Source organism: Quercus robur, chromosome 1 (genome assembly GCF_932294415.1).
Source record: "Quercus robur chromosome 1, dhQueRobu3.1, whole genome shotgun sequence".
In the NCBI taxonomy this organism is placed as follows: domain Eukaryota; kingdom Viridiplantae; phylum Streptophyta; class Magnoliopsida; order Fagales; family Fagaceae; genus Quercus; species Quercus robur.
Genome location: NC_065534.1, coordinates 16238236 through 16252581, shown reverse-complemented (window position 1 = coordinate 16252581; position 14346 = coordinate 16238236). Strand labels below are relative to the sequence as shown.

Here is a 14346-nt window from a genome sequence, read left to right as displayed (position 1 = left end):
TTTGATTCTTCCAGGGCCCAAATCCCTCTTCAACTCCATGGACCAGGTCTCCCTTCTCTAAGGCCCACGTCCTTCTTTATCTCCATAGGCTACTCCTTCTTGTTGCACATTTTGGACCTCGACAATTATTTTATGAAATACCAGGTTTGTATTTATTTATTTATTTTTATTTTTTTACAATTGATATGAAGTACTAGCTCTAAAATGCAATGGTATGCAAGGATTTTTTTTTTTTTTAAAATCTTTGAATAACAGCCCACCTCGACAAATGCTAAACAAGGGAGCAATAAAGCTTGTTAAATATGCATATTGTATTGATACTTAAAAGGTCTGGAAAGGGGAAACCCCACGAATGATCTCACACCTAAGTAATGAGAATTTTCTCTCTGTGAATAATAACTCACCTTAACAGAAGTTAACAAGGGAGCAATTGGAGCTTGCTAAATATGCATTTTATATTGATTTTTCAAAAGGTTTGGGGACGGGAAACCCCATCAATGATCTCAAACCTTTTGCGATGCGTTTTTAGCATAACCCCATTATTGAAAAACTTTTATTTTTTTAATCCAATAAAAAGTTTCTATAAATATTTCCTAAACCAAAATTAGATTAGATTGGATTATGAAAATGTTAACTAAGCTAGACTAAGGTCTTTAGCATAGAGAGGAAAGTGGGGCAAGAGACGAAATTCTATTGTATTTATCAAAATTTTTGTAGTTTTGTGGTATTATCTAGTTTTTATAAGAAGAAGTAGTAAAGATGGATGGACAAAGTTTGACTATAAATTTAGTTGTAGTTTAAGGCTACAATTTTCTTTTCTTTTTTTAAAAATTAACATTATTGCATATTTTGAAAATCTAATCGTTAGATTTTAAGTTCTTTAACTTTTAACACACATGTTAAAGTTTGTGGTAATCAGATATTATTTATAATATGATCCATAAACATATTTTCTTATGCGTAATTTTAGATTACAAAAATTTGCAATTTAAACAATTGATTGATGTTATAGTTATTAATCTTTCATTTTTTTAAAATTTTACAAATATACAGAATATAAGAATAAAATGTAATTTAACTGTGAATTTAACAAAATTCACATAAAATGTAAAAAGATATCAAGTGAAGTTGAGCTTAGCATTTTCCAACGAGGAACCTGGGCTGTGTTGGGTCCAGCCTTTATCCTAGCCCACTATTAAGACAGAGAGAGGCAAGTGGGCCTTGAAGAAAAAGATAGAAAGACATGCTTTTTTATCTTTTTCTTTTTCTTTTTCTTTTTCTTTTATATAGCAAATTGCAAAGTGGTGTGTTGGAACTCAGCCACCTGTCAGTCTGAGTGTGTTTTGTCTCTCGTCGGACACAACTATATCTCAACAAACACATCACAAAAGACCAACAAAGTTTTTAGTATCCACTATCCAGTCCTAGAAAACAAAAAGGTAAAAAATCTCACTCTTTTTTTTTTTTTGGTTTCTCAAATTCTCTCACACTCACACACTATAAAATTAGTGTAACTATATACATATGTAGATATAGAGAGAGTCCATGGCCTGTTCTTCAGTGACGAGCATAGTATCTCGCCTTTCTCTTCTCCGATTGACCAACAATACCATAACCATTAGACCCATAACTTTTTCTTTTTCACAATCTTCTTCATTCCCATTTTTGCTCAGCCCCAAATCCAATAAGGTTCAAATCCAATCAAACCCAAGTTTCTATTTTGAATCTTCGCCTCCCTTTCCCATTTCTATTATCTATTTTCTGTGTTTGATGATTTTGTCTAATTAATTACTATAATAAAAATGCAGGGTCTGAATCGTTACCGATTGTTCTCAATGGCCTCAGAAGCGAAAGAATCACCTGCCAACAATCCGGGCCTTCAGGCAAACCCAGATGAAGCCACTAAGAGCTACTTCATGCAACAAACTGTAATTTATAATTATAAGCTTTTTTTTTTAAGAGATTCCTCGTGTACATGATAATCTTTGTTTACTATAAAATTGTGGGTATTTTTTTGTTTATACTTTGATTGCAGATGTATCGGATTAAGGATCCCAAAGTGAGCCTTGACTTCTATTCTCGCGTCTTGGGCATGTCGTAAGTTGTTCTTCTTTTTCTGTAATTAGAAATATGGCTTTGGGTTATGGTATAATTTATACTTTGTCTATGGGACTAAGCTGCACTTATATGTAATCCTAACCTGGTTGGGTTATGTTGTAATTTTTAGACATGTTTGATGCCATTTTTTTTTATGTAAGCTGACCGAATTTCTCTTTTACTATGTAGTCCACATTTTTTTGTTGTATACATAGGTATATACTGATGCAGTGCATCTGAGCTAGCTGCCTTGCGCATTCTAGTACTTTAGAATTTAGATTTTCTAACAATTAGCAATCTTGTATTTGTAACAAAGATAGTTAAAGCATAAGTGAGGAGCGTAGTTAGTTGCGAGCCAATCAGGTAATAAGAGCCGATAGTGTTGCTGCCAGCCAATGGCATGTAATCTTGCAACTCACCCTTTTCATTTAGACCAAGGCCTTGCATAACCTGCCCACATCATATACAACTACAAATGCAGGTTATAATATATGGGTAATCTTACTTTGGAATAAAAAGAATTAAGAGAAATAAAATAGAAAACTGAGTTTTGGTGGCTTGCTCAAACTAGCTCAAGGCCCACTTGAGCGAAGCCAAAATGCAAGCATAGTGTTGTTTGGGAAACGGAATTTCCAGAACGATAAACCAGGGTTTTAAAATGATACTTCAGCGAGCCCACTTGAGTGAGGATAGGGTAAATGCAGGCAGGTCAAGTGAGCTTGAGCGAGGGCTTGCTCAATGGTCACTTGAGCAAGACAGGTACAGAATGTGCAAATTCTACATAATTCGGCAGGAAAATGTGGGAAAAGAGACTTTTCAATCTCTGATGGCTAGTAACAGCCAAGGCATATTTTAGAGGGCTTGTATCAAACTATCAACCAAAGTGACTATTCAATTGTGTCCTTTCATTTCTTGTGTTCTTTCATTGCAATATTTTTTTGGGACTAGTATTGAATTATACAGCAATAAATTTAGTGATACAAAATCTTCTTAAATTTTTTTTCACAAATGCTGGCATGGCATGTTGTGATTGGTGCCACTTGCCAGTAGTAGGCCCATGTAAGAGTAAGTTGATTTTCACCTTAGCAAGCTGTGAAAAGTGTGTTTCTAGCATTGTTGACGTCTGTGGGTTGGGGGGTTGATTTTTTTCTTTTCACTCCTAATGAACAGTGTCTAATGGGTGGTGCTGATTTATGGTGACTCAGTTTCTAAGATACTTAGCAGTTTCTTTGAGTTTAGATTCATGATAATGCCCACATAAATGTTCATATCATATTTCATAAGATGCCTTTTATTGAGCTACATAATTACCTTTAGTTTTTAAACCAATTTACCAATTCAGTCATCTGGAAATTTCATCTCTGGCATGTTGGAGTGGATCTAGAAATTTGTGTAACCATATGTTGTCCAAAACTGGAAATTGATAATGACATTTGGAAATTTCAGGCTACTTAAGAGATTGGACTTTCCAGAAATGAAGTTTAGCTTATACTTTATGGGCTATGAGGTAAATTTCATGACATTGCATTTGCAAAGGTTATTTTTCTGCTTAATGCATTAATGGCTGCTGGAACATCGATGCAGCTTATCATGTTTGAAACCTAATTTTTTTTTCACTACGAATTGTGTTAGTGATCTGATTATCATGTCATTTGAATTCTCTATCTCCTTTTTTTTTTCAGAAATATTTTTGTATTTTCCCATTTAGTCTGTTAAGTGTCAAAAACTTGAGGTCACTTTCAGATAATTTCCTCACTTTACTAAACAATTTGGAAGTTTATGTATATATTTTTTCTGCTGTAGGATCCGACATTGGCTCCTAGTAACTCAGTTGATAGAACAGTTTGGACCTTCAGTCAAAAGGCTACAATTGAGCTAACACAGTAAGAATACTATGTGCAATGTCATCTTTTATGCACCCAATATCCCTTGATAGTGTCTTAACTTGCAAATAATTCTTACAGCAATTGGGGTACTGAAAGTGATCCTGAATTCAAAGGATACCACAATGGGAATTCAGAACCTCGTGGCTTTGGTATGTAACTCAAAGTTCAATTTGATTACATGTGATTGTGATAAATGTGTTTTTCCCATCCTACCTGTGGAGGTTGACTTATAGTCCATCTTTGCCAAATTCATCTTTCCCTTTATCTGTTGCATATGTGGGGTTGTCAGGTCAATTAAGCCCATTGATTTAATCTGCTGAACTAATGGGTGCCATAGAGAAACGGAAAAACATATATATGATGGGCCTGTTCATGGATATAGGGGTCATCATTATCTTTCTTGCCCACAAGTCCTCATATCAGTCTCTTACTGTTGCATATGCAAATAGTTTTGAGTATTTTTGAACAACATTTATAATTATTTTTTCTGTGGCTGCAAATAATTTTTATTTATTTGGTGCATTCAGTTAGTGTGGGTGTATGCAAATAATTTTTGTGCATTGAAGGTGTTCAACTTGTGTGTGTATGCATGCACATGCACACTCTAGAAGAATATGATATTCTTTTATATAGATCTATCCAGTTTTGGGGGAACAATAGTGGATGATATTCAAATTTAAATTCTTTTTTTTTTTTAGGACATATTGGCATCACTGTTGATGACACATCCAAGGCATGTGAAAGATTTGAACGTCTAGGAGTGGAGTTTGTAAAGAAACCGGATGATGGTAAGACACCTCTATCATATACTAAAGTTATTAAGCATGGTTTGTTGACTTATTTATATACATTATCATCTCAAGTTCAAATTATGGGTGGGGATTGCTGGTGAGAAAATATATTAAGCATGGCATGATGCCTCCTTGAGGACCCTTGTTCACAGCCGGATAGCTTTGACTTGAGTGTAGCTTTAGAAGAGCCATTGTTTACTTTATAAAACTGGTGTAGCCTTTCCTCTATGTAAGAATATAGCTTGGATTTCTCATTCCTAAATAGCATCTTTAAGGGGAGTACCTCCATTACCAAAGACCACGAGATCCACATATCCCTGTTTCCAACCATTTCTCAGGATATTGAAAGCCTTTGATAGGGTAAAAGTCTTCTAGTTCCTTGGGTGAAAGAAAGATGTTATTGGAGATGTTAGCCTATATGAGCTTACTGATATTCAATCATAGGTAGCAAAGTTTTGTTTAAATTTATTATTCATTATGCATAAATATTGTCTGATTCTATTGTGGGCAGTATTAATTTTATAAAAAGGGATGAAGAGATTCATTTTTTCCCTCAAACTTCTCACTTTGATTATGCATAAATATGTTCTGTTGGAACTGGGTGCAGGAAAAATGAAAGGGATAGCATTTATTAAGGATCCTGATGGCTATTGGATTGAGATCTTTGACCTTAAAACTATTGGAAACATTGCTGTTGTTTAGTCAGGTATTATTTCGGGATTTTCTTCTAAACACATTTGATTAAACTTGGATCTCCTGTTGCATTTACCATAATACACTAGTAGTCCAAAATATTTAGGGTTGAGTTTTATAGTCAACAAATAACATGTATTGCATATCCATATGGCAACTTACAGCGGAAAACATATAGGAACTTTATATCTTCAAACTATAACAAAAATCATGTGGAGAACTACTATACTTGAGGATTAAATATCAGCACTTGGATCAAATGGAAAGATTGGTCCACCGCCTAATTAGTTCTATGTTGGTGCAAGAATGGCATGATAATTGGTTTTGATTGCTTGATGTTCAAAATATGGTGCAAATTTTATGATCTTTTTTTTCTTTTCATTCGTGGAAGTCATCATAGACTTTGTTAATTGCGCTGTGAGTTTCTTTGGTTAGATCTGTCAAATGTTATTATTATCTTTCCTGGATTTCATTTTGACTTTGCACCTGTTGGTAAATTGAGCCAACTTAAGTCCCTGGAATGTGGATTGGGTTTTATTTAGTTACATGGTCTTTATGAATAATAGTTCAACATGCTTCTAAACAGAACTACAGAAAAGAAAAAAAAAAAAAAAAACCGGGGGGTGGGGGGAAGCCCTTGACAAACTTCTGTCAAAGGTGATACTCTTCTTTTTTTTCTTTTTTCTTGGTGACAAATTTTATTCATTGAATCAAAAAAATGGCATAGCACGTGACGTAGGACAACCACACTAACAATAGAACAAAAAGATAAACCCTAGGAGTCAGCACCTAAGGGCTGCTTGGAGTCAACACCTAAGGGCTGCTTGGAGTCAACACCAAGCAAAACTGGAGTTGACACCAGTGAAAGAAAACACACGTTTTTTTAATAATTCTCAAAAGCTGTCTTACAATAATTAGAAAAAGTGCTTAAATAACTAACAATAAAAATGCATAAAGAAACCCTAATTATTAAATGCTTGGGCTTGCTTATTCTTAAGCTCAATAACTAATAGGCTCCATCCATGAGGTCACAGGTTGGGCCATCTTCTTTTTGCTCTTCTTCCTATATGTGCGTGTAATTGGGGGCTTGTACCTTGTGTCCGCACCAACTCCTCCCGGGTGAGAAGAACTCAACTCCGTCGAGTGGAAATCTGAAGAACTTTGATAGTACTCCAGCAAGTCAGGATCCAATCGCTGTAGCTCATCTCGAGTAATCCATGTGCAATCAGAATCTGGTCGCCCTCGCCACCGAACTAGGAAACAGTGAACTCCTCCATCCCTGGTAGAAACAATCTACTCATCTAAAATAGCATCAATAGATTCTTTATGTGCATAGGGCAGATTTAAGGGTAAAGGGGTGGGAATAGGGGCATCAATAGGATTAGGTAAAGATTCATCAAAAGGGGTATCAGGAATAGTTGTGAGGATTTTATAAGCAACTAGATCCTCAATATTAAAGGAGGAGTTAATACTATAATCATGAGGAAGGTCAATGACATATGCATTTGGGCCCATTCGTTTCAATACCTTGAATGGTCCGACACTACGAGCCTGCAATTTCTTAACGGTCCTAGAGGGAAACCGTTCAGGTTGAATCCGAATCATGACATAATCCCCTACCTGAAACTCTGCATGACGTCGATGAGTGTTAGCATGAATTTTATATTGAGAATTACTTGCCTGAATTTTTTTTGTGAATCTCATTATAGAAATCATGAATATGTCGTGCAAATGCCTTAGCAGACTCAAAAATCCTAACATGTCGTGCTCGGGCTTGCTTAATCTCAAGCCCAATAACTAATAGACTCCATCTATAAGGCCACAGGTTAGGCCGTCTTCTTTTGCTCTTCCCCCTATACATGCGTGTAATTGGGGGCTTGTACCTCGTGTCCGCACCAGCACGGCACGCTGAGCAAATTGTATGTCCAATCTCTCTGATTCCTTGCTTGCATTTGCAAACTAATTAAGTTTTTCACTCCACCCTCCTCTCTCTCCCTCAAGATGATGATTGTGGTGGATGCACACATGCCATCATATTTGTGAAGCAAATTATGGAGGATGGCACAAAGGGAAGAGCAATGTTAATGACACAATCACACAACCTTTTTTACAACTTGCTAAGGTAGCGAGTTATAATTGGAGCAACATCACTTTCACAAAGACTTGCCCTTGAGTCCTTGACACCACTTTTATAATGCACTAGTCGAAACAAGCCATGTCAGCAGTTAAAAATTTGTATCCCTATACTTATTGCAAAGGGAAATTGCAAGCAACAAAGTTGGAGAATAATAATACTTGAATGAATAGTCCTGATGCATATAAAAGCCAATGAAGTTAGGGTCTAAATTTGATACCCTGGATTATGTGGATTGGATTTGATAGGCTAAGATGTGTTGTGCAACTTGTGTTGAGTCTACCTTAGATGCTTACTAGATACTTATAGGGTATAGCATAAATGTGATTAGCACTTCTTTGAGTTGTGACAAATGGTATCAAAGCTAATTTAGTAATGTCATGTGGCTCGAGGGTATTGCAGCACAACATGGGATCTGACTAGCATGTTAGGAATTTAAGTGGGGATATTATGGTACCTCAAATCATGTGAATTGGATTGTATGAGTGTGTGTTATGTGGGCATGTATGCTGAGTTCCACACCGAATGTTTACTAGGTCAAACTGGGCTATATAGGTGATTAAGATAAGCCTCGATTGGAACTTGATCTGTCATTTTTGGGGTATATATGGTAGCTGGTGTTTTCCTTAAGTCATGAAAAATGGTATCATAGCCAAGTGGGGTAACGGCAATGTGGCTCAAGGACACTACAACAAAATGTGGGACCTAACAAGGATGTCAAAAATTTAAGTGGATTGTGATATCCACTGGATTATGTGGATTGGATTGGATATGTTGTGATATCCACTGGATGCACAATTGTTGCCCTTGGACGTGTGTGTGTGTTATGCGGGCGTGTGTTGAGTCTTACATAATCCAATCCACATAATCCAGTGGATATCCCAGGGCGTGTGTTGTGATATCCAAGGGCAACAATTGATGAACTAACATCTAGATGCACTTTCACTCAATAGAGGAATTGGAGTCTTGCATGGTGCTGTATTTATGTTTGTAGTCATATTTGCTTAGATAGTAGATAATTAAAATATTACTTGGGCTAATAAGCTCTAGTTTAAATGGTATCTCTTTCTTCTTTAAGTACAAGGTTGATGGCTTGATTTGGGTTTCAAAACCCATCAGGTTCATGTGTTACTTACTAATAAAGAAAGAAACACGACTGGGGAATCCCCGCGTTCACAGACTTGATGACAATGCTTCATAGGCCTTACCTAATTATGATAAGAAACATCTCACACATAAGGTTTGATCCCATCCGGCTGTACTACCTGCATTGTTTTTGAGTTCCTTTTGTGGCAGATGTTTTTAGGATCTCCAGCATGTGCATGAGTCTACTGATGTTGAACTTGATTGGTTTAGATTATTTCTATTATTTGGCTGCCTAATTTTCTATTACTTTATCTTATCTTTCCTTCATTTCAGGGTTTTGTTTCACTTGCAGCTGTGGATACTTTATTTTACTTGTACATTGCATTTATCTGATTCTGAGGTAAAGCAAATTTTATAGGTTATTTTGTTCTAATGCAGGAAAGAGTGGAACGCTTCACATGCCTTATGATCTCATCTGTTTGTCGTATATATTTTCATGGTCAGCTTCAGAAATGAGATTTTCTGGTAGTACTTGTTTCCATTTAATAAGTGTTTGTCTTTTCTATGCCGCTTAGGACTGTTTTGAGGGAATTTAATGCTAGTTGGAAATTTGGAAAGTACTGTTTGTTTCTTTGTTCTATCTCAACTTCTCTTGGCTACTTATGTTGAATAAGAATTGGATTCTTTTGGTCCCATAATTTGGAAGGGATGTTGATGGATCAACTGTAAGGCTCAATTACCCCAATGATAAATTTGAAAAAGATTAATAAAATTATGAGAGCATTTTTTATATCTTAAAATTATGACCTTAAAAAAAAGATTGTTTCCAGCTGGAAGTAGATGATGTAGAAAATTTGATAAAATAGAGCAGTTCAAATGAAATTAACTTCCCACCACCACCACAAATAATTGCAAATTTAGATAAATTCAACAATACGTACGTATATTTCATGTTACTTCAGTTTCGACCTTGTTTAATAAAGTAGTGTTTATGTCAAATTTGATAGTAGGTTTCATTAAGACACATGATAACCTTTTATTTTATTTTATTTTTGGTTATATTGGACTCTTAGTAAAAGGGTTACAATTTGCTAATAGCTTGTATACCATTAAACAATAATGCGAAAATTCTATCAAAAAAATAATAGAGGTACATATACAGAAGATCATATGCTTTGGAACATGGTTGTCAAAATTCCGATCTGGATCCTACGATTTTACGATTCCACTTACCCAAAACGATCTAAATCTTTCAAGGATTTTTGTGATCGTTCAGGATCAGTAGGATTATACGATTTTGACGATCTCAAGCGACCTTGATTTCTTGTAATCTTTTTTAACTGGACAAAAGGCTCAGTTGGACCCAAATTAAAAATAAAATCCCAATAGACTAAGGTTTTTCAACTCTAATGTAGAGAGCATGTCAGTTAGACTCAAATAAAAAATATTCTAATAAAGTATTACATTTTGAGATTTTTGACATCTTTAAATAATGCTTACAAATGAATGTATAATTTATATGATTATTTAACATACCAATGTGTATTTTTTGTTTTTTTCTCAAATAATGTTGGATCTCACAATCCACAATCCGATCCTACGATCCACGATCCTACCTACCTACCTCCCACGATCCTACGTAGGATCCCAATTTTGACAACCTTGTTTTGGAAGTTTAAATAGCTAACCCAACTACGTAGTATTTGAGATATTGTCTCTTGACTATAGTCAAAAGCCAATATCTCAAATACCAATACTGGCTCTTGACTATAAGCAGCGTGCTAATGTGCCAATTCAGGATGAACAGTGTGCTATTACTTATAATGTATCATATCTCATTTAATTTTCATATCACTATTTTGGAGAATGAAGAGTGTAATAGTTTTTAAGATTTTCAGACCCGGACCGTTTATTGAACCGTAAAAGGGAGAGGTTTAAGATTTTTGAGGTCGAACCGGGATTAAACCGTGACGACGTCATAATTAATTTAATAATTAATTAAAACCTAAATAGAGATATTAAATTTATAAAACTAGCAAAATTGACAATATATCTATATATGTGAGGGAAATTTAATGATTTTCAAGCATATATATAATAATTAAATAAGAAAGTTAATAAAATAAAATAATAACCATGAAAATATTAAAATTTATGATTAATTTTTGAAGTAAAGTTAAATATCTTTGAAAGATTTTAATTATAATTTTTTTATTCCTTGTAAGAGATGGATAATTTAATTAAGTAGAATAAAATTGTGTTAAGTTGTTTAAAAAAAAAAAAAAATTGCTAAGGGGTTGGACCGCACGGTTCTCACCGGTTCGTGCGGTCCAACCCCGGTTTTAGGGGTTCACTGAATTAACAAAAAATCCGGTTCTTTAGGCTTAAAAAATCGGTTTTCATCTCGGTTCCTGATTTTTATGGTCCGATCTTCCGGTCCGGTCCGGTTTTGAAAACCTTGATAGTTTTAGTGGGATTCAGTTAATTTAATTGATAAGGTTGTTTTTATCATTAAATAAGGAACATAAACCAATTAGTGTGTGTTTATATATACATATATATATATATATATATATATATATTTCTTTTCTTTTTATTTTTTTTGAAAAACAAACACACACAAAGGAAAGGGAAATGGGTTTTAACTCACAAAGGCACACCACAAATTGGTATATTGATTTGATGGTAAAGATTAATTATCATGTAATTGATGTTATAGGTTTCAAATCCCATAGAATTTATATATATGACAGAACTTAGGTATAGTACATAAGTGATTTTTTTTAGGTTCTCTTCTTAAAATTTAGCCATATGCCTTTCTTTTCTCATGAATGGAAATATATTTTTAGTTAAGTACTACCACATGGCTGAATTTTAAGAGAACATAAAAAAAATCACCTAAGTACTGTAATTAAGTTTTTCCCTTTTATTTATAATAATAATAATAATAATAATAATAACTATATTGCACAAATTTAATGGCACGACATCATAAGCTATTCACCATTATATGTCTCAAAATGATTCAAGAGATTTCTTGTGAGTTTTTTTTTTTTTTTTTTAATCTATTTATTAAGTTTTGATAAGTAGATAGTGAGAGAAGTAGGGTTCAAAATACAAATATAGAGCACTACAAAAGATGTCATTAATACCGAGTTATTTTTTATATGTTTATTAGGTTTAGATTAAATACAATGAGATTATAGACGAGACATTAATCTAGTAATCTTGATTATGAAAATGATTGGACCTTTTGAATTGGATTTGTGATGTCCCAAATTGACTAGATATTGACTGAATGTCTATTGTTTTGGTGTGTTTTTAGTACACATTAGGCATATATTTGGTTGATATGGACTTTATAAATAACTATAAGGAGACTCAATTATGATTAGACTAGTCTTTTTGGGGGGTATAACGCAGATGTAATTAGTGTTTTTCCTTATGTCATTACAAATAGTATCAAAACAAACCTAGTAATCCCATTTGAGTTCATAGACACTACCCCACAAAATAGGCTTTGACAAGAACATCAGGGATTTAAGTGGGGGGGGGGGGGGAGTTGTTTGTGATGCCTTAAATTGATTTGATATTTATTAGCGTGTGTTGTGCAGTGTGTTCTAAGTCTCACATTAGGCATTCATGGGTTGATTTGGGTCACAAACAATTATAGGAAACCCCAATTGTGACTAGACTAGTTTTAGTGGGGTATAGTATAGCGCATATGTGGTTAGTATTTTTTCTTTGGCTGCTACAAGATTCAATTTTGAGTTGTTAGACTAAGGATTATAGTAGTCAAATCATAATATGTAAATCTTACAAATTGACATATCAACTTTTAGCTAAGAACCTTATAGCTTAATTGGTTAGCACCTCTTAGATTTTCAACGAAAATATTTAATTTCCTCCTTCCCTACTATCAAATAATATTATTATTAATAATAATAAGACATCAACTTTTAAAATTCAAAAAAAAAAAATTATTATGTAATTGATATGATACCCATTAAATATAGTATCACGCATATGTGGTTCGTATTTTTTTTCTTTGGTTGTTACAAGATTCAATTTTGAATTGTTGGACTAAGGATTATAGTAGTCAAATCATAATATGTAAATCTTACAAATTGACAAATCAACTTTTAGCTAAGATCCTTATAACTTAATTAGTTAGCACCTCTTAGAGTTTTCAACGTAAATATTTAGAGATGAAATTTTCTCCTTCCCTACTATCAAATAATAATAATAAGACATCAACTTTTAAAATTCAAAAAAAAAAAATATTCAAAAAAATAATTTATTATGTAATTGATATGATACCCATTAAATATAGTATAGCGCATTAGTGTTTTTTCTTTGGTTGTTACAAGATTCAATTTTGAATTGTTGGACTAGGGATTATAATAGTCAAATCATAATATGTAAATCTTACAAATTGACAAATCAACTTTTAGCTAAGAGTTTTATAACTTAATTAGTTGACACTTTTTAGAGTTTTCAGCAAATATATTTAGAGTTGAAATTTCCTTCTTCCCTACTATCAAATAATATTATTATTAATAATAAAAAGACATCAACTTTTAAAATTCAAAAAAAATATTAAAAAAATAATTTATTATGTAATTGATGTGATACCCATTAAATATTATCATCAACATCTCATGCATGATGTGTAATATTGGACTTTTAACAAGCCGCCTGTTCATCCCTCAAAAAAGGAAAAAAAAACAAGCCGCCTGTTCAAAAAAAAACCAGCTCATTGAGGTCAGTCACAGACAAGGGTCAATCAAAGACTACATATTGGACGGTGGTGATCTGGGAAGGTCTGAAATGTGGGTATGGATAAAAGCTCTGATTAATAATACAATGATACTACCACATATAAAAGCAGCAACACAGTATGCCTCTCCTCTATACAAACTTCCATGCCTCTCTAATATGTTAATCCCTCTATGTTGACAACAGATCATCTTTCTTTGATAGATTTATGTCACTCTAAAAGACACTCCAAAAGATTAGTTTAAAATATTTGGTGTCAGACTGTCAGTAGGTTCCACACCTTTTGACCTTTACACTTCACAGGAAAAGACATTCCTAGAAAAGCTTTCCCTCACTGCTTTAAAAAATAGTAATGAAACTCAAAACAAAATTTCAATTTAGCTGGCAAAAGAGACTTGTCTTAATCTTAAATTCAAAAAAATATATATGTAGATTTGCATGTAAAGTTAGGTGAAAGCCTGAAAGGATTACTGATTTTTTCACTTTTAGTTGTTAATTATTAGAACTTCATTGGTTGCAAAATTTTTTTTATAATTTTTAATCTAGGCTTTACTAGACAGTAGACACAAGGCTGGAGGCCCAGAAATAGTGGCCTCTGACAAAGATCTTGTGCACCATTTGATTTTGGAGCCCGAGTTAAGACTACTGCTTCCCCCGATGGGGATTCCTTGTCACTTTGTCATAATAAATTGTTTCAATCAACTTTTATTCTATTAATAAATGTCTCATTGCATAAATTTCTGCATCCCAATTTTTCAGTGTTAAGAAAAAAAATCAATAGCTAAACAGGAGAGGATGTATAGCTAACAATTAGGCTATGAGGGTCCTTAATTTTTAACCAAAACAAAATCAATTTGAGCATATCAATTACATTCAACGT

The 14346-nt window shown here is 33.6% G+C and overlaps 1 protein-coding gene across 2 annotated transcripts; it reads left to right on the top strand.

Moving 5' to 3' along the window:
• The first annotated feature begins 1309 nt into the window (after nt 1-1309).
• Nucleotides 1310-9410, top strand: LOC126723210 (lactoylglutathione lyase). 2 transcript variants are annotated; one of them, XM_050426536.1, is made up of 9 exons: nt 1310-1439; nt 1809-1928; nt 2036-2097; nt 3544-3604; nt 3901-3980; nt 4062-4132; nt 4682-4771; nt 5382-5480; nt 9126-9410. In XM_050426536.1, exons 2-8 carry the CDS (start codon nt 1836-1838, stop codon nt 5474-5476), a joined length of 552 nt encoding a protein of 183 aa, XP_050282493.1. In that variant the 5' UTR covers nt 1310-1439; nt 1809-1835; the 3' UTR covers nt 5477-5480; nt 9126-9410. The 2 variants fall into 2 exon arrangements, with proteins under 2 accessions (XP_050282493.1, XP_050282485.1); XM_050426528.1 differs by lacking the exon at nt 1310-1439 and adding an exon at nt 1465-1689.
• Nucleotides 9411-14346: the final 4936 nt, after the last annotated feature.